We start from the raw sequence: 19,620 nt of genomic DNA, 5'->3' as shown, positions 1-19,620 counted from the left end.
CCCTTCACCTATTTCACCCATTCCCCAACACCCTCCTCAGTGTCAACCATCAGTCTGTTCTCTGTATGTATGAGTCTGTTCCTATTGCCTCTTGCTTTTTAAAACTTGTAAGCATATCTCCAATCAATATAAACAGTTTGAAACACTTTAAATGCCTGCATAATTGTGTATCTATATCATGATTCTATTATTCCCCTCATAACTGGATAGATTTCCCCTACCACCACCATTTTTTATGATCACAATGTTTTGAAAGACCTTTTTATGTATAAAGCTTTTTGGTACTTTAGAGAAAAGTGTTTTATCATGCCACAGGCTATTGAATAATCCTTTAAGAAATAATTCCAAAATCTGAATAAATGAAGAATGTTTTTTAATATTAAAAAAGAATGTCTCAATACAGAAGGATGAGCACGTGAAGGCAATGGGCGGAAACAGCGTTCTAAAAGCCAAGGAGAGAGTCTGTAGGAGAAGCTGACCCTCCTGACACCTTGATTGCTTACACTTAGGCGGAAAGTGAGAAGGGTGGAAACAGAGTTTGACAAAATCACACATGGGATGGGAACTAGCAAATGAATCCATTTAAAAATGACCATATGACCTGGCTGGTGGGGCTCAGTGATTGAGTGCTGGCCTGCAAATCAAAGGGTCACTGGTTTGATTCCCGACTGGGGTTGCAGGCCTCGTCCCCAGGATAGGGGATACGTGAGAGGCAGCTACACATCGCCGTTTCTCTCCCTGTCTTTCTCCATCCTTTCCTCTCTCTCTAAAAGTAAATAAATAAAATCTTAAAAAAAAAATGATCAGAGCCCTGGCTTGTGTGGCTCAGTGGGTTGGGCGTTATCATACAAAACAAAAGGTCACTGTTTAGATTTCCCGTCAGGGCACATGCCTGGGTTGCAGGCCAGGCCCTTGGTTACAGGCATGCAAGAGGCAACTGATCAATGTTTCTCTCCCTTTTTTTCTTTCCTTTCCCCTCTCTCTAAAAATAAATAAATAAAAATCTTTTAAAATGACCAGAAAACCATTAAATAATGATAAAAAGGATTTAGTAAAATACAGTGGAAAACCATCATAGGAAAAATGTTAATACTCTCCATGATGAGACTGTAAAATAAACCATAATAAGTTACCTTAGTATGAAAAGTATAAAAAAAATAATTAAAGAAAAAAAAAGAGTGTCCCATGTGACAGCTATTTATCTAGGGCAGTCAAAGAAAGAATAGTTAGTTGCCTGGTTCTTATGGCTCCCTAAGAATAAACCCCAGTCTCTGTATGTCCCATTGAACAGATGCAGTATGTTAGGTCTCTCAAGTGCCAGGTAGACACACACAGATCAGAGACTTTCTAAAGGTAGAGTTCAATGCTCATGAGCCCATTGTACTCAAAAGAATGACCTTCAGTTCCTCAAGGTAGCTGACCTACTAATGGAGTGGTATCTTATCAAAAATGTAAGATTTGAAGAATCAAGTAATGTGAAATAAGATTTGAGTTATATGCTGCAAAAACAGATTAATGAGTACATATTTTACTGCCATAATGTCTCTGAGTGAAAGGTAATTAAATACCAATGTTCCACTTTCAAGTCTCATTATTAAAAAAAAAAAAAAAAAAGTCCACCTGCACAAGATTACAGAAAAAACAAAGAACCCGGAAGCCAAATATCTATAACTGATTAGACAGAGGTGCAGCTTGCTAAGAGATTAGCTGTGTAGCCCAGTGTTGGCCTCAGTATCCTCACATATACCTGCCTATTTAGCAGCAGATACCTGAGTAGGATGGCAGGTAAGGTGATACTATAGTCACAACAAAGGTGGTTTGGCCTTATAAACAGTTTTCTACCAGCTGCTTCTTCAAATAATCAAGCATGTCTGTGGAACTCTGAAAAAAGTTTGCAAAATGACTCTACTGGGTTTACTTTTCACGGCAAAAGATCTGAATACAAAGCATACTCGTGAAAGCTATCTCTGCAGAAAGTTCAATGCTCTCCAACTGCTAAAAGGGGGAATGGAAAAACCACATCTGAAACAAATGATAGTTCAGGGAGAGAAACGGGAAATGAGGGAGGGTAGGATAGTTCCCATGGTCAACAGCAATCTGAAAAGGGTAAGTCTCAGTCTTCATATTCCTATCTTCATATAAACTGGCTGCTGCCAGTGTTCCTCCTCTGGCCATCACGCAGATTTGCGGAGAACCCAACTTCTGAACTTGCAAATCCCTTTCAAGTTCAGAGAAAATTCAGAGAAAATTTCCTCTCCAGGCATTTTATCAGATAGTGTCCACACTGATACTTAGTCTCATTATTAAGAACTGGAAACCATGTAACTTCTTAAAGCCCTCTGGGTCATACAGGCAAGCCACAAGGAATCAGGAAGCGATTGTTAAAGAGAATACTTAAAACAAGATTATATGATTAACTGTATTCATGAAAAGGCACCTAATCAAATCAATAAATATTTACTCAGTACTCTGAAGGCAGTACATTAAGCAGTGAAGCATATCAAAAGCCTAGTTTTACATTAGACAAACCCAACTCTATTTGCGAAAGTAAGTGTGTTTTGGGGATGACTGTATCCTTAGTCAATGTCATTAAAAAAAGAAAAAAAAAAGGCTGTGCAAATGTTCCAGATTAAAGGGGGCTAAGGACACACGGCAACTGACTGGACAACAGCAGACTGGATCTTGTATTGAAGCAGGGGAGCGGGGAGTGCTATAAAAAAGATTATTGGTTAAACAGATAAAACTGGAATACGAATACTATATTAGAATAAAATAGATAATGGGAGAAATGGGTAAAAGTGGCAAAGGGTAAAATTTCCAGTTAAAAGATGAATAAGTTTTGGGGATGTAATGTACAACATGGCCACTAAACAGTACTGTATATATATTCAAAAGTTAAGAAAGTAGATTGTAAAAGTTCTTACCACACACAAAATAGTTAACTATATGAGGTGATGGAGTGATGGATATAACCTTGATAACATTACTGTGGTAATCATTTTGCAATATATACATCTATAAAATCACTATGTTGTATACCTTAAACTTACACAATTTTATATGTCCATCATATCTCGATAAAGCTGGAAAAAAATAAAACACCTAATATTTTGTCTTATTATTACAGCACACTGGATGAAAGGCATTTGAAAAAATGTTAAGATACATTATATTAATAATTTTAAAATAGTGATTACATATTAAATGATACTTTGAATATATTGGATTGAATAAAATATATCTTGCTAAAGTTAATTTATCTTTATTCATTTATGCATTAATTTTGTTCACTTTTACTTTTTAAATGTAGCTACTAGAAAATTATAATTATACATGTGTCTTGATTATAGTTTTATTGGCTCAGTCTGAGAGATGTAAAGCACATGCAAACGAGGCAATGCTTTAACAACATATGTGCCTGGGTAAAAGATACACTTTGTTCTTTGTACTATTTTCAATTTTTACAACTTTTTTGTAAATTTGAAATAATTTCCAAAGAGGTTTTTAAAAGATTTTATTTATTTTTAGAGAGAGCGGAAGGGAGGGAGAGAAGGACAGTGAGAGAAACATTGATCAGTTAGTTGCCCCTGCACACCCCCAGCTGGGGACCTGGCCTGCAACTCAGGCATGTGCCCTGACTGGAACTTGAACCAGTGACCTGTTGGTTTGCAGGAGGATGATGTCCAATGCCCTGAACACCACCAGTAAGGGCGAAATACAGTTTTTAAAGAGTTTAGTTTTACATCAAAGATAAAGCTATCAAAAACAGAATTTTGAAGATGGGCTTATATACCTACCTGAAGTTTAAAATGGGAGGAAGGTGGGAGAAAAAAACATATTCTAGATATGACCAAGTTAGGGATGTCCAATATAATCAGGAGGCTCATGGTCTGAGATGACCCAACCAATGTCACTATTCCAAATTAGCCTCAGAAAGAACCCCAATAACCACAGGGACTCACCCCTCTGGAAAAAAGGCATTGATGATCCGGTCTCCCAATGGGTTGATGGCAAGTTCTGGAATCCGCTGGAAGTCTTCCCGGCTGACAAAAGAATCACTTTGAGTTAGAGACCATTGGCCTTTAGCATGAACTCCTTCAGTCATGCAAGAATACAACCTAGCAAGGATATTACCTCCTGGAATTTACTTCTGTGGCAAATTATACCAAATAACTGCAAAGAATAGCGATTTAATAGCTGCCAAGTGTTTCTTGGACCAAGTCCGGAGTGGAAGAAGCCAGATTTAACTATGCCACGTTCCAGTGAATCAGCTCACAGGTTACATCAATAAACCACTGACGAGTGAATACTCAGTTGTCTCTGTAAATGATTCCTTGAACATTACCATTTTGTACTTAGTTATTAAGTTTGGAGAATAAATAGCACATGTAAAGTATCAAATACCACAGACACTTGAATATGACAGCAAAAATTTAGAGGGGCCTCTGTGCCCTTGGTAGGAAAATCTATAGCACTGTGACATGCAATGTGTAAGTCCAAGGAAAGAATAAAATGTGACAACTAACTGATTTCCAGACTTTCTTATCCTGAGTCTGACTTTTTCTCAACTATCTTCTATGGATTAGAGTTAGAGAAGTATTTAATCTTTGAACAGGGCAAGGGCAGTTTATCTTTTTACAAGTTGGAAGTTATATTAAAGTGAGTACTTGTTACCATTCACTGTACACACATTATGTGCTGCTCTGTTTACATACATTACCTCATTTGTTTTTTTTTTAAAGATTTCATTTATTTACTTTCAGAGAGAGGGGAAGGGAGGGAGAGGAACACTGATCTGTGAGAGATGCATCAATCGGTTGCCTCTCACACACCCTCAACTGGGGACCTAGCCTGCAACCCAGGCACATGTCCTGACTGGGAAATGAACAGTGACCTTTTGGTTTTTAGGTTGGCACTCAATCCACTGAGCCACATGAGCCAGGACACTGTATCTCATTTCTTAATGCCAACATTTTACCTGTATCAGGGGTGTCAAACTCATTTTCACCGGGGGCCACATCATCCTCGCGGTTGTCTTCAAAGGGCTAAATGTAATTTTAGGACTGTATAAATGTAACTACTCCTTAACTAGGGGCAAGGAGCTGGGAACTACCACCAGGTAGAAACAAGGTGCTGGGCAGGATAAAACAAGGTGAGGGGCTGGATTAGGTCTGCGGGGCTTGTGTTTGCCACCTGTAACCTATACCCTTTTAGAGCTGAGGAAGTTGAGAGTGAGTGAGACAAAGTAACTTGCCCCATGCTACAAAGCTAGTTAAGTGGCAGAACTGTGATTTAAATCAAAGTCTGTAAGTCAAAGCACATATTTTTTTCTAAAAACCACATTTCTTTCCCATGTTAAACATTTTGAAAGAAAGGTATCCCCCCAAAAATATTCAATAAATATATATATTTTTAAACTTGACTGAGACCTGGCTCGTGTGGCGAGCTCGTGTTGGTTGGAGCATGGTCCCATAAACTGAAAGGTCATGGGTTCAATTCCTGGTTGGGGCCAAGGCTGCAGATTTGGTCCCCAGTTAGGGCACATATAACAGGCACCTGATCAATATTTCTCTTTCACATTAATGTTTCTCTCTCTCCCCCCACTCTGTTCCCCTCTCTCTAAAATCAATAAGCATGTTCTCAGTGAAGATAAAAAAAACTTGGTTGATATTCTGTGCCAATATAAAGCTGTCTATAACATAACTATGCTGTACTCTTCAAAAATACCAATATTTTGAAGGGCAGAGAAAGGCAGAGGATTGTTTCAGATCAAAGGGGACTACAGAGACATGCAGCTAAACGCAATGATCCTAGACTAGGAGAAAAATTGTTATGAAAAAATTAATGAGCCAACAGGTAAAAATGAAATATGAACCTTAAAGAATATGAAATATTATGTAATAGTACTATATCAAAATGCTAAGTTTCTTGATTTTGATATGAGCATGTCCTTCTTATAAAAATACACAATGATGAGGACTTCCGGCAAGATGGATGCACTGTACCTCCACGCACAACCAAGATTAGAACAACAACAATTTAGAGGCAGAATAACACCCAGAACTGACAGAGAATTTATCTGAATGGAAGTCAGACAGCCAAGAAGTTGAAGTAGACCCGTTGATCCAGACCAGTAGGAGGGGTGGGAAGGAGCAGCCGGGCACACGGAGAACGGGGAGAACTGGGTGCATAAGGCAACCGGGAGCGAGTAAGGCATCTGGGGTGCACAAGATCGCAGTGGGTGGACCCTGAGTGCGCAGGCGGCAGCTGGCAGACCCAGTGAGGCGGTGATTGTGGATAAGGGCAGAGCGCGCAGCGCAGGATCCCAGGGAAGGGACCGAGGTCCTGGGAGAACTGAGCTACCGCCATTGTTCCCTCCCGCCCCTGCCCCCACATACAACATCACAATCTAGCAAGTGGGGTGCCCAGCCCCGGTGAACACCTAAGGCTCCGCCCCTCACCATAACAGGAGCGACCAGACCAAAAAAAAAAGAGAGAGAGAGAGAGAGAGAGAGAGACATGTCTCAAACAGAAAAACAGATCAATGCCCCAGGGCTCATCCTTTTGAGCAACCGAGAGATAGCCAATCTATCAGATGTACAGTTCAAAACACTGGTGATCAGGAAGCTCACAGAATTGGTTGATTTTGGGCGCAAATTAGAAGAAGAAATGCAGGTTACCATAAAAGAGATGAAGATGTATGGAAAACCAATAGTGATGGGAAGGAAACTGGGACTCAAAACAATAGAGTGGACCAGAAGGAAGAAAAAAAAAACAAACAGGAAAGAATGGAGAAATAAGAATTCAAAAAAACGAGGAGAAGCTTAGGAACCTCCAGGACGTCTTTAAACGTTCCAACATCCAAATTACAGGGGTACCAGAAGGGGAAGAGGAAAAGCAACAGATTGAACACGTATTTGAACAAATAATAAAGGAGAACTTCCCCAACATGGCAAAGGAAATAGACTTCTAGGAAATCCAGGAAGCTCAGAGCCCCAAAGAAGTTGGACCCAAGAAGAAACACACCAAGGCACATCATAATTACATTAGCCAAGGTAAAAATGAAGGAGAGAATCCTTGAAGCAGCAAGAGATAAGGGGACAGTCACCTACAAAGGAGTTCTCATCAGACTGTCAGCTGATTTCTCCAAAGAGATCTTGCAGGCAAGAAGGGGCTGGAAAGAGGTATTCCAAGTCATGAAAGACAAGGACCTATATCCCAGATTACTCTATCCAGGAAAGCTTTCATTTAGAATGGAAGGGCAGATCAAGTGCTTCTCAGATAAGGTCAAGTTAAAGGAGTTCATCATCACCCAGCCCTTATTTTATGAAATGTTAAAGGGACTTATCTAAGAAAAGAAGATAAAGAAAAAACATGTATAGTAAAAGGACAGCAAACTCACAATTATTAACAGCCACACCTAAAGCAAAACCAAAAGAAACTAAGCAAACAACTAGAACAGGAACAGAACAACAGAAATGGAGATCACATGGAGGGTTAGCAACAGGGGAGTGGGAGGAGGAGAGAGGGGGAAAAGGTACAGAGAATAAGTAGCATAGATTGTAGGTTGAAAATAGATAGTAGGAGGGTAAGAATAGTGTGGGAAATGTAGAAGCTAAAGAACTTATAAGTATGACACATGGACATGACTAAAGGGGGGGATATGGGTGGGGGAGGGTGTGCAGGGTGGAGGGGAGTGAAGGGGGGAAAACGGGACAATTGTAATAGCATAATCAATAACATATTAAAAATAGAAAAAAGAGAAATACACAATGAAATATGTGGCAAAATGTTAACAATTGGTAAATCTGGGTATTAAGTATATAAAGGAATATAAACTTAATAAATCTCATCCCTGCCTTCAAGATGTTTATAACAGAAGAGATAAAACTCCTCCAACCTCTTCATATGAAATGTTAATGTTCCTGTTTAATCAGGAGCCTTCAATACTCTGTTCTTCTTGTGGTTTAATGTTTATACAGTGCTTAATTCAATAAATTCATCTCCACCACATCTGGTGGTGACAGAAGTAGAAACTGACCTAGGAGACTGAGGACATAGCTCTGGAACAGTAACTCTGGATTGTAATCTTCCTTGATCACATAGAATAATAATCTTCATAGCAATGAATGAACCAGAAGTCATTCATAAGATAAACAGGTTCCTTAAGATGATAAAAGATAAGTGAAATTATTGAGGTCCTGATTAATTCAACAAATATGTACTATGCTCTTATTACGTAATTCGTACTATAATACAAAGTCCACACTGTCACCAATATGTTCTCCTCTTGTTTGACAGAGGTTAAGAAACAGTAACTATTACCTCTTAAATGAAGGTTAAGGCTGATTTGAATTGCATGGTAACATACCTCAGTTTAATGTCTAACAAACTTAAGTAGTTTTAGCTAAGAGCACAGTTTAAATACCAGGTCTAGGATCAAGTGGTAAATGCACAACCTAGCTTGAAGGCCTTCAGTCTCAGTAAGGGATCTGGTCTTGAACTTCCAATGTTAATAAGGACCTACACCCTGTCCTTTGACACTTTTAATCTCTACTCTTAAAATTTATATTGTAAATACAATGCTGTTCTATAAGACCAATAGGAACACTGTTGAAAGTATCAAAATGAAAGTAAAAGAGCATTATAAAATAGTTTTTTAAACTGTTAAACAACAAATAAAATCATCTGGGAAATTTCTCTAAACTTAGCATCTCAAATTTGTCCACCAATACAAACTTAATAAAAAACATTCCAGTTCCGGCCAGTGTGGCTCAGTTGGTAGGGTATCTTCCCACAAGGCGAAAGGTCATGGGTTCCACTCCCAGTCGGGGCACATGCCTGGGCTGTGGGTTCATCCCGGTCAGGGCGTGTATGAGAGGCAACCAATCAATGTTCTTCTCTCACATCGATGTTTCTCTTCCTCTCTCAATAATAGAAAAATACTCCAAGGAGTCCACACCACAAGTGTACTTGAAATGCAGATTTGTATGTGCTCATACAAGAGCATACTAATATTATATTCTACCTCATAGTATACCTAGAAAAATCTTCCTTGAAGACTTTCAAAGAAAAAACATTATTACTGGTAGTAGGCAAGTCTTTGTGGCCAAAAAATTCCCAATACAGAGTGGTTTTCCAGATACTCATAGGCACAGGGATTCTCTGGAACACCAGACTTTGAGAGACCATTAGTAACCAGAAGTGCCAGCCCTCTACGCTGAACTTTATTGTGCAAGTCCCTTCTCTTACTCAGAGAGTTGGCCAGGATTTATGCTTAGATGGTATACATATGAAGACATTAAAATCTGTTAACAGGTCATACCCCTGGGAACACATTCACTTAGGAAAAGTTTCTCATATTTAGTATAATGGAGACAAATAATTTATTATTTATAATTTTGTATTTGTTATATATTATATATAAATATATTTTTATAATTACTTACACTTATTAACATTGAAATGACAGTAATTTCTATTTAAAGCATTTGATTATATTTTAAATTAAATTGATAAAATAATTTTATTGTTTTGATAATAGAATTCTCTGTTTTTTAAAAATATTTTATTTCCTTTTAAAGAGAGGGGAAGGGAGGAAGAGCAGGAGAGAAACATCAGTCAGTTGCCTCTCGCACACCCCCAGTCAGGGACCCAGACTGCAACCCAGGCAGATGCCCTGACCAGGAATTGAACCAGTGACCCCCTGGCTTTCAGGCCAGTGCTCAACTCACTAAGCCACTACAGCCAGGGCAGATAATAGAATTTTCTTAATATATAGTGTCAATAAGTGCTGAAGTCACTCTTTGCTAGTTTAAGTTTTCAAGGGCTAGACTGGCTTACTGAACACTGCATCTGACTTTTAGTTGAGGATGGTGGGCACATACATGTTTTCCTCCTCTCATTTTCTAGAACTCCCTGAAATGTCAGCAAAAAATTTACACATGAGAACATATCTGGGACATAAACAATGAGGATGGGAGAAGGATATTAATAAACAAGGGATTTCGACAAATTCTGGAAGTCAGAAAATAGATGCAAATGTATTAACAGGTAAAAGTAGAAGGCCCATGAAAGGCTATAGCAGAGCAGAGAGCCATTCTGACTTGCAGTCTCAGCAAGGTACCACGCTCCAAGTTGCTAGGTAAAGGAAGCAGCATTCAGGGTAATTAATTAAAGAAACAAAGAATGGGCCAGCTGCCTACTGTTGCCAGTGCCCATCCCCACAATATAAAACCATTCGTCCCTAGTATAAAAACGGAACACTGCTATGGGAGGAAACTGAAAGGCCTACTTGGGCAGAACTTCAACCAACTGTGGGAGGTTAGCCACCCAGGAACACAGTCTTTTTATTCGGAGTAGGGGGATGCAAATCTGTCCTCTTGCTCCCTGACCACATACCCTAAAGTGATGCCTACCAACTTAATGGTCCTTCTCAGAGTATAGGAGGGAAAAACCTGTGGAGAAATCAGCCACAAGCCAACCCATGTCAGTTTTCTACAGTAATCCAACCAGGCCTTTTCTCAAATATGAGTGGACAACCAAGGCTCACCAGGTGTTTTGGGAAAATAGAGGGATAGAAATACTCAAAGATATAACAGAAGAAAACTTCCCAGTTAAAGGATATATGCTTAGATTAAGAAGGGCCTACTAAGGCTAAGCAATTAATAATAGAAAATAACCCACAAAAAGGTACATCACTATGAATTTCAGAACATCAAGAGGACATATTTAAAGATTTGAGAGAGAAAATAATGGTCATCGTAAACAAATCAACAAACAAGTGTTGGTGAGTTTGTGGAGAGAAGGGAACCCTGGTGCACTGTTGTTGGGAATGCAGACTGGTGCAGTCACTGTGGAAAACAGTACAGAATTTCCTCAAAAATTGAAAAATGCAACTGCCTTTTGATCCAGTGATTCCACTGCTGGGAATATACCCTAAGAATCCTGAAACACCAATTCAAAAGAACCTATGCACCCCAATGTTAATAGCAGCATTATTTATAATAATAGTGCTAGAAATGGCCTAGGTGCCCATCAGTAAATGAATGAGTCAAAAAACTGTGGTACATTTACACAATGGAATACTATGCAGCAGAAAGAAAGGAGCTCCTACCCTTCACAACAGCCTGGATAGAACTGGAGAGCATTATGGTAAGTGAAATAAGCCAGGTGGTGAAAGACAAATACCATATGATCTCACCTATAAGTGGAACCTAATCAACAAAACAAATGAGCCAAAAAGAACCAGAGACATGGAAATAAAGACCAAACTGACAGTAACCAGAGGGGAGTGGGGGAGGGGAGGTAATGGGGGATGGGGAACATGTACAAAAGACCTATGGACAAGGACAATGGGGTAGGGATTGTCTTTGGGAGCAGGGATTGGACGGGGCAGGGAAGAGCAACAGGGGGAAAAACTGGGGACAAATGTAACTGAACAACAATGAAAATAAATAAATAAAAAAAAAAGAGAGAATTACATTGGTATCATGGTTCTCATCTGTGAAACTCCATTCTGGAGTGACTGTTATCACTGTTTACAGAGCAAGTGCTTGTCCAGAATATTGAAATCATCTATCCTTGATAAAATGAAACAAGAAAATTAACCTTAAAAACACTTAGTGTTTAAGCAGAAAAACAGCTACCACTCAGGACACAGTCTCCTAACATTTATAGGTAATCATTAAGTGATATCAAACAACACAGCCAACCAGCAATTCCCAGTAATAACTTCATTACAGAGTTTAGCTGGTCTGTACTGTCCCCTATAGTCAACCTAACCTATAGAATTTAATATCCAGAAATATTTTTCATCAAGGTTTTATGTGAGAAAAATAATTATCTGACAAAGACCTTTAAAGTTTACTGCCAATTTTAATAGGCAGAGGACCTTTCTGAGGTAAACTTTTACTGAAGTATAACATATACATAGAAAAGAGGACAAGCCAGAAGCATTCAGCATTATGAATTTTGCTGGTGAAGATTGTAACTGGTACCCAAGTCAAGAAAATGATTGGTACCCAGATGTTCCCTTTGTCTCTACCTGTTCCTGTCTCTGATAGGTAATCATATTTTGACTTCTAAGACCATGGATTAGATCAGCACAGATTATACTTAAAGGCTCCCATTTTGATCTGCCCTGCAACTGACCATTTCAGGATTCCTTACAGGACTCCACTGCCTTTTCAGAAAGACCTATTTCAATGGCAGTGGTACATTTCACCCAACATAACAGCATCTTAGGAAAGTAAGATTTGTGAGGTTACAGTATTCTATGAAACACCAATTTGAAGAGATAGTCCATGTAAAAGGGATTCTGCACAGAAATAACTAACCAATTTGGCAAACACTGTTTACAATACTCCCGTCTTGAAGATGCCCAATTCACTCGAGCATATTAAAGATGCTGGGAAACCCCATAATAAAGAAGCCAGGTTAGCCATGTTTATTACTAAGCTTTCACAAAATTTAGTGGATAACTTTTGTCTGTCTTCTTTTCAACACAACATTTAGGTGGAAGACCAAGGAACTAGCGTTCTATAAAACATACTTTGGGGCCAATCTCTGAGAGCACTTTCCACAAGTTCCATTTCTAACCAAAGCTGTGCAGTTTCTGCCTCATGTTCCCACTGGGACTGACGCTACAAAGGAATGCAGAATGCTTTGGGTGGTACGCCACAGCCTCTCACTCTGCAGAATCTGGCTTTAGACATTGAGCATCTTAGCAGAGGAAAGTGAAGAAAATGTAGACGAGAAAATATTTCTCCTAAAAGTCTGTTCCAGGTAGCAAAATATTGGAGGTCGTCTGTAATCGGCTGGATACCCAGATAGGTACTGGAAAGGTCGAGATAGGCCTTGACCCGAGTTTGGCAGTGAGAGATTGGAGACACTAAATTGCTCTGTACTGACAGAAGAATTTAGAGTATACCAGGTAATCTTTAAGGCTGGAGGGAGTAGAACAGAAGACAGGGTTGGGGGAGAGGGGAAGACAATTTAATAAGATGACCAGAGGCTGAGAAGGCCACTGTCAGGAGGCACAGCCATGTGAACTCACTGATAGTTGGTGGGTCCAACAAAATGACTTACATAGATATTCTAGTTGTTAACTATATAGTACAATGAGGTCATTTCTTCTTGCACTCAAGGTGGCTTGGGGCTTCCCCCATATTTTAATGCATACCATGATGGAGATTAAAGAACAGATTTAAGACCTAGTACTTTATAAAGCTAGGTATAAAAAATCAGTTAGATCCAGGTAACCAAGAAATCAAGAATTACCCCATCACTTCCTGGTACCTCTTCTTCCACCAAGAATCTGTAGAAGCCAGCACTGAGAGCAGTGGTACTCAATAACTCCTGTCAAATGAGTGAGTTAATAATTCACTGGCTTTCCAGTGTGAAATAGTGTTTTAAGGGTTGAGCAAGTGTTACCTAGATTTTAAGGAGCAGGTAACATTAGCTGACATCTGGAAAGTTTTCACCCCCTTCTAAGGAGAAAGAGTCCCTTTTACAAAAGCTTTCCCTCTGTTCCCTAGCAAATAGTGAGAGTGATTAAAACATACACAGTTACAAATCACTCGCTTTATATAAAGAAAAGGAATCAGAACTAATTTGAATCTATATATTTACTTAGTGGTTAAATCTGAATTTATGAGGAAGATATAATCCCAAACTCAAGCAAATTATTCACGTATTGGAGCTGAAGATTTGGAGTCCTGGAGATGTAGAGATTTCTAATCTGGTTTATTTTTCAAATGCAAATTTACATAGTTTCTTCAACAAATGTGCTGGGGCAGGTGAATATCCACATGCAAAAAACAAAAAAGTTTGACTCTTACCTCACACACACACACACACACACTATATATATACACACACACATATATATGATATATATAGCATGTATATAAAACATATTTTTGCGTATATGTATAAAATACATAACTCAAAATGAATCAAAGACTTAAATATAAGAGATAAAACTACAAAACTCTTAGAAGACAGCATGGGGTAAATCTTCATGACCTTGCATATGGCAATGGTTTCTTAGATATGGCACCGAAAAAGCACACGCACCAAAAGTCAGATAAATTGGATTTTATCAAAATTAAAACTTCTGTGCTTCAAAGAATACTATGAAGAGTGAAAAGACAATCCAAAGAATTGGAGAAAATATTTGCAAATCATATATCTGAAAAGGGTCTAATATCTAGAATACAAAAGAACTCCCACAACTCAGCAACAAAAAGACAAATAAACCAATTAAACAACAGGTAAAAGACATGAACAGGCATTTCTCCAAAGAAGAAACACAAATGACCAACCAGCACATGAAAAAATGCTTCACATGATTAGTCACTAGGGAAATACAAATCAAAACCACAATGATATACCACTCACACCCACTTACATAGTTAGAATCAAAAGAGAGATAATAAGTGTTGGTGAGGATGTGGAGAAGTTTGAACCTTCCTACATTGCTGGTGGGAATGGAAAATGAAACAGTACAGCTGCTTGGGAAAATAGGTTGGTGGTTCCTTAGTAAATTAAACAAAATTACCATAGACTCAAATTCTACTCTTAGGTACATGCCCAAAAGAATTAAAACACATGCCCACACAAAAAAATGTTCACAGCAGCACATTCATAATAACCTAAAGGCGTACACAACCCAACTGATGAATGAATAAATAAAATGTGGAACATACATATAATATTATTCAGCCATAACAAGGAATGAAATACTAATACTTGTTATAATGCAAGAACCTTGAAAATATCATGTTAAATAAAAAAGCCAGTCACAAAGGCCATCTACTGTATGATTCCACTTATATAAAATGTCCAAAGAGAGAAAGTAATTAGATTAGTGGTTTCCGGAGGTAGGGCAACTAGACTGCTTCATGGGTAAGACTCTCCATCTGTGATGAAAATGTAGAACTAGAGAGTGGTTATGGTTACACAACATTGTGAATATACTTAATGCCACTGATTGTACACTTTAAAATGGTGTTATGTTATATGTGTTTTGCCTTAATTTAAAAAAGAATAAGGAAAAGCACCTAGCGTGGTCTTCACACATGGTAGGCATTCCATATTTTAATGACTGTGCAGCACAGTTTTGGTTAATTCCAGCTTCTAGCAACAGCAGATCTTGCCTTGAACAAAACAAAGCTCTATGGATTTGCCAGCATTCTCCAGCTCTTCTGCCTCAGGATACATATAAAGGCTTAGCAACTATATTCCTTCCCCCTTTATGCAACATCCCACACACATACTAGAAGCTTCCGAAGAACTAAAGTGCTTTCTGCCAGCCACCAGAAAGGCAAGCAGCTTCATTCTATACCAGTCAATCAAAGCTGAGGAATAACAGTAACAAAGTTACTGAGAGTTAGGTTGGGAGGTGGTGGTAAGGAGGTACTTTTTCATTTGACTATGATAAGACAATTACAAATATGAAATGATAGAGCATTAAGTTACTCTGAAATCATGTACTTACTCTAGACCAGCAGCACTTTGGACATTTAGGGCAGAACAATTCTTTGTTGTGGGAGGGTGTCCTGTGCACCGTAAGATGTCTAACAGCACTCCTGGCCTCTACCCACTAGACAAGAGTGGCATTCCTCAGTCATGACAATCGAAAATGTCTCCAGACATTCTGCCACCCAGGGGCAAAGCAGCTCTCAGTTGAGCACGACTGGTCTGGATTAAAATATTGAACATCTTATGTAACATTAATACTACAAAGTGACATACCCTAGTGTTATAGGTTGTGCTGGGAAATAGGAGAGAGGACAAAACTACCTGACCCCGCCTTGGGTTATGATGGGTCAACCCTCTAAAAGCTAATATTCTTGGGAAAGGGGTATGAGAAAACTCAAGCAGAGAGAACTGAAATTCTCAAAAGTACATTCTTAGGATCAGAACAGTGGCCACCCAATCTAAGGGGAGCTGGAGTACAGCAACAAGCACCTAGTGATAAATGTAATATTAGTGTTCTGCTTATTTAACTCCCTTTTGGATCAAAGACAGTCAAAGAAAGACAAGTGAAGAAATGGTCCCTGCAAACTGCATGCTAGGTGCCTACTGTGTCTGCCTTTGGGATAAAGGCAGCTAGCTATTCAGACATCGACGCAAAACAACGGAACTGCCTACCTGAGAGTCCCATTCTCTCCTTTGTCCAGGCTGGTGAACCGGCTGTAGAGGCGGGTGATCTGACTGTGGGAAACTGAAGAACACAGAATTAGTCCCGGATGGAGAAGACGCCCTGCGCTCAAACTGAACCCCTGTGGCCCTTTGGAAGCAGGCTGCCTTTTTGGACCAAGCCCACCATTAATTGCTTCAAAGTGAGCAAAACAGGGAAATGATTCAATTAACACATCCCGACAGTGACAAAGGAGAAAATTTTAAAGCTAAAGAATGAAAGGAATTAGAAAATAAACTAAATCAAGAACCAAAATTAACTCTCAGGAATGAAGTCTAGGCTTAATTAAGACGAGGTGTCATGGTAAATATCAGGTGGTTAAGATTTAACAACACAAAGCCAATTTTCATTGAAAAGGAAATTGTGAGAATTTCACCTTTCAGTCCCCTCACTTAGAGGCTATGAAAATGAGTGCTTTGTTTAAAAACACATACTTATTCATCAGTTTGAGGTTTCAGGCTGGCACTGCTAGGTAGGGAGCTTGTACTGAATTTAAGACTGGGGCACTCAGGTTCTATTTTTAAAATCTGGTTTATTCCTGCACCAAGCATTAGTGGCTTTATCTTTTCCCTCAGTACTGACCTTTCCCTCAGTAAAAGATCACCACAGCCTTGGATCACCCGCTTTCCTGTGACTGCAAGAGCTCTTCTGAGCTCCCAGTAAAGGAATGGGCTCCAAGAAAATAAACGAAGCAATCTGTAAAACTGTCATGTTATCGTCATATGACATCTACAAAGAACCTATTTGGCTCCTCATTTTGGATTAACTCAGGCACAAGCTGACAATTAACATGAGGTAATAACTGCACAATAAAACTCTGAAAAATGCAAAAAGGAATTTCTGGGAAATAGTTTAGTCTCCTGACACACTGGAGGTAGGAGGAAAAAAAGTTATCAAAGGAGAAAAGACAACAGCCAAAGAGGGTGTGGCAAATGTGGACTTTGTCCCAGGCTGTACCTTCAGGCTGAAAGAGTTCTGATGGTTGTCTTTCCCTCCCCAGCTCCTGAAACGAAAATGTACTTGCAGTTTGAGAAACAATAGGACAAAGTAAACAGGGGCAGAGCAGGAAAAGCAGGAAGTGAGTGGCCCAAAGCTAGGCTGAGACTACACACCAGGTGCAGCTGTGGCTGCTTCAGCATCGGAGAGCAGGGAGCAGAGAATGCGGCCCAATCATCCCCAGCCAGCGCAAAGCCAGTGCGGGTCCAGGCACTGAGGAAGCTCTGTGGACCTTTCTGCCCGCTGGGCAGGTGTGAAGAGTACACTCTGGGGAGGGTCAGGTTGACAGAGTGATGCTCCATGCACCGAGCCAGGCTAACCAGCGAGTAGCATGTGAACAGGGCCATGGAGAGAACTAACAGAGTACACGAGAAGACAGTGCTTGCCAAAGTAGCACATGGCAATAAGCACTCCAGGGTAGTTGTTATCATCATGAGGTAAGGATTTACATCACAAGCCTAAAGGCACAGTTTTACACCTGCACTAACTACTCTCCACCTTTCTCCTGACTCTGCCAGCCACAGCCATTTTCTTCAGGAACCTGATGAGTTCACCCCAGCATTGGCCTGGGGCCTTAAAGCCTTCTCTCAAACTCAAATTCCTTTTAGTTTAACAAAATTAACTAGTTAATGAATTACTAACGTTCCCAAAAGATTTTTTGAAAAAGCAAAATTTGTTCACAATCTCAACAGCACTGTTTTCATTTTTTCATATACCATCTAATATCAGTCACTTGACTACATAGGTGTGATAGCTTACTTTTAATTTATTAATTCACAAGTTTTCTATATTGCTCTGCAGACCTTTTTAATAACTGCACAATATTTAATCCACTGGATTGGTTTTTAGCAGACTAGTATATATTTCAGATTACTTTTCTTTAACAAGGAAATCATTCAAATTGAAGTCTCTGCAGCAACTGAGTTCCCTAGTCTCTCTTGCAGGAGGCAAACACTATTACCAGTTTTTTGTGAATCCTACTAAAAATTTCACATGTGTATAAATAATCACATATAGTGATTTATACAGTTTTAAAATTGGAAGGAATGTTGTCATCTAGGCCAATCCCTTCAATTTATAAATGAACCATCAGCTACCTTTCTAATCTAGATCATCATCTGAAAGAACTAAGCGCTGAAACCTCTTATAGTATGATTTTTTAAATTCCCTTAGTAAGTACTGGTATGGCATTTACACCCCATATTTCAGAATAAAAGACCAGTTTCTGGCTGCTTGAGTTCATAATTCACCAGTATGTTAAAAGTAAGTATGTAAATAAGTAGCCAAACAACCATAAACTGCTCTCTTCTAGGACAAACTGGGCTATATGTCAACTTTTAACACAACTGAATACAGTCACATCTCAATTTCCTAAATTTCATAACCATTGTTATAATGATACTGTTAAAAAGAACTTTGTTGACAGAGGGAGGAGGAGAAGAAAAAAAGACAGAACAGGAAAAAGAAGAAAACAGGTGGGGGGAGGGAAGGAGAGAGGAAGGAAGGAAGGAAGGAAGGAAGGAAGGGAGGGAGGGAGGGAGGGAGGGAGGGAGGGAAAGTTTTAAAGCTTTAATTTTGGTGCTAAATTCACTGTGACCAAGAATATAAAGCAACCTTCAAGGCACAGTATTCAGAGCAACTTCAAGAAGCAGAACGGTACTGCAACTGCCACAAACTGAAGGCAGGACAAGTTTCCAGTATAACATTCTCACCAGAAAGCACTAGGCTAGCCGGCAGGGCAAGTGCCCCAAAGCTGCACAAATCACGGAAACTCAGAGAAAGTCTCAGGAGTCAACAATTACTCTCAGAAGGCTGCGCACATGGACATGTCTTGAATGAAGTTGTATTTTTCTCTACTGATGGGCAAATAATTATTATATATTGTTGAAAGATTACTTAGAAGGCCCTGCTAATCTTTCTATCGTCATTGCCTCGAGCTCAGAGGAGGAGGGCATTTCAGACAAGTACCAAACACTAAGGAGAAATAGTAGAGGGAAAAATAAAAATGAAAAGGGAGGAACCAAAAAAAAGTTATTTTGCCCTCACTTTTATTTTAAATCTTAATGCAGGAAAACAGACTGATAACTTAGGTAAAGCATACAACAGCAACCAAAGGTAACTTTAGATAAAAGACTGAGGTGTCAAACCCTGCGCCCCTAAGTATTCTCACCCCAGCATTTCCCCTGACAAGAGAACTTCAAGAGCTGACCTACTCTCTTAGGGAATCTAAAAAATAAAAGAGACTTAAAAGACATAAAAAAAAACCCCAAACAACCTTTTTACAATTGCGGGAACTTTGAATATGGACTGAATGGTGGATAGTATAATAGTGTTACTGTCAACTTTCTCAGGTGTGATAATAGAGTTGTAGTTATATAGGAATACTAAATGCAGAAGTATACTTCATGCAGAAGTAT

At 39.2% G+C, this 19,620-nt stretch overlaps 1 protein-coding gene across 1 annotated transcript in view; it reads right to left on the bottom strand.

Annotated features, from left to right (window-relative positions):
- The window catches only part of CHP1 (calcineurin like EF-hand protein 1), a 43,262-nt gene that overhangs the window by 18,972 nt on the left and 4,670 nt on the right, over positions 1–19,620 (bottom strand). The window contains exons 2-3 of the mRNA XM_045823593.1: positions 16,159–16,231; positions 3,963–4,043 (exon numbers count right to left, since the gene is read on the bottom strand). Coding sequence (XP_045679549.1) covers positions 3,963–4,043; positions 16,159–16,231 — 154 coding nt within the window. The remainder of the gene's footprint in view (positions 1–3,962; positions 4,044–16,158; positions 16,232–19,620) is intronic.

Source organism: Phyllostomus hastatus, unplaced genomic scaffold (assembly GCF_019186645.2).
Source record: "Phyllostomus hastatus isolate PE091 unplaced genomic scaffold, TTU_PhHast_1.1 phas_scaffold_501, whole genome shotgun sequence".
Taxonomy (NCBI): Eukaryota; Metazoa; Chordata; class Mammalia; order Chiroptera; family Phyllostomidae; genus Phyllostomus; species Phyllostomus hastatus.
Note: the sequence above shows the minus strand (reverse complement) of the source record. Positions and strands in the feature narration are given on the sequence as shown.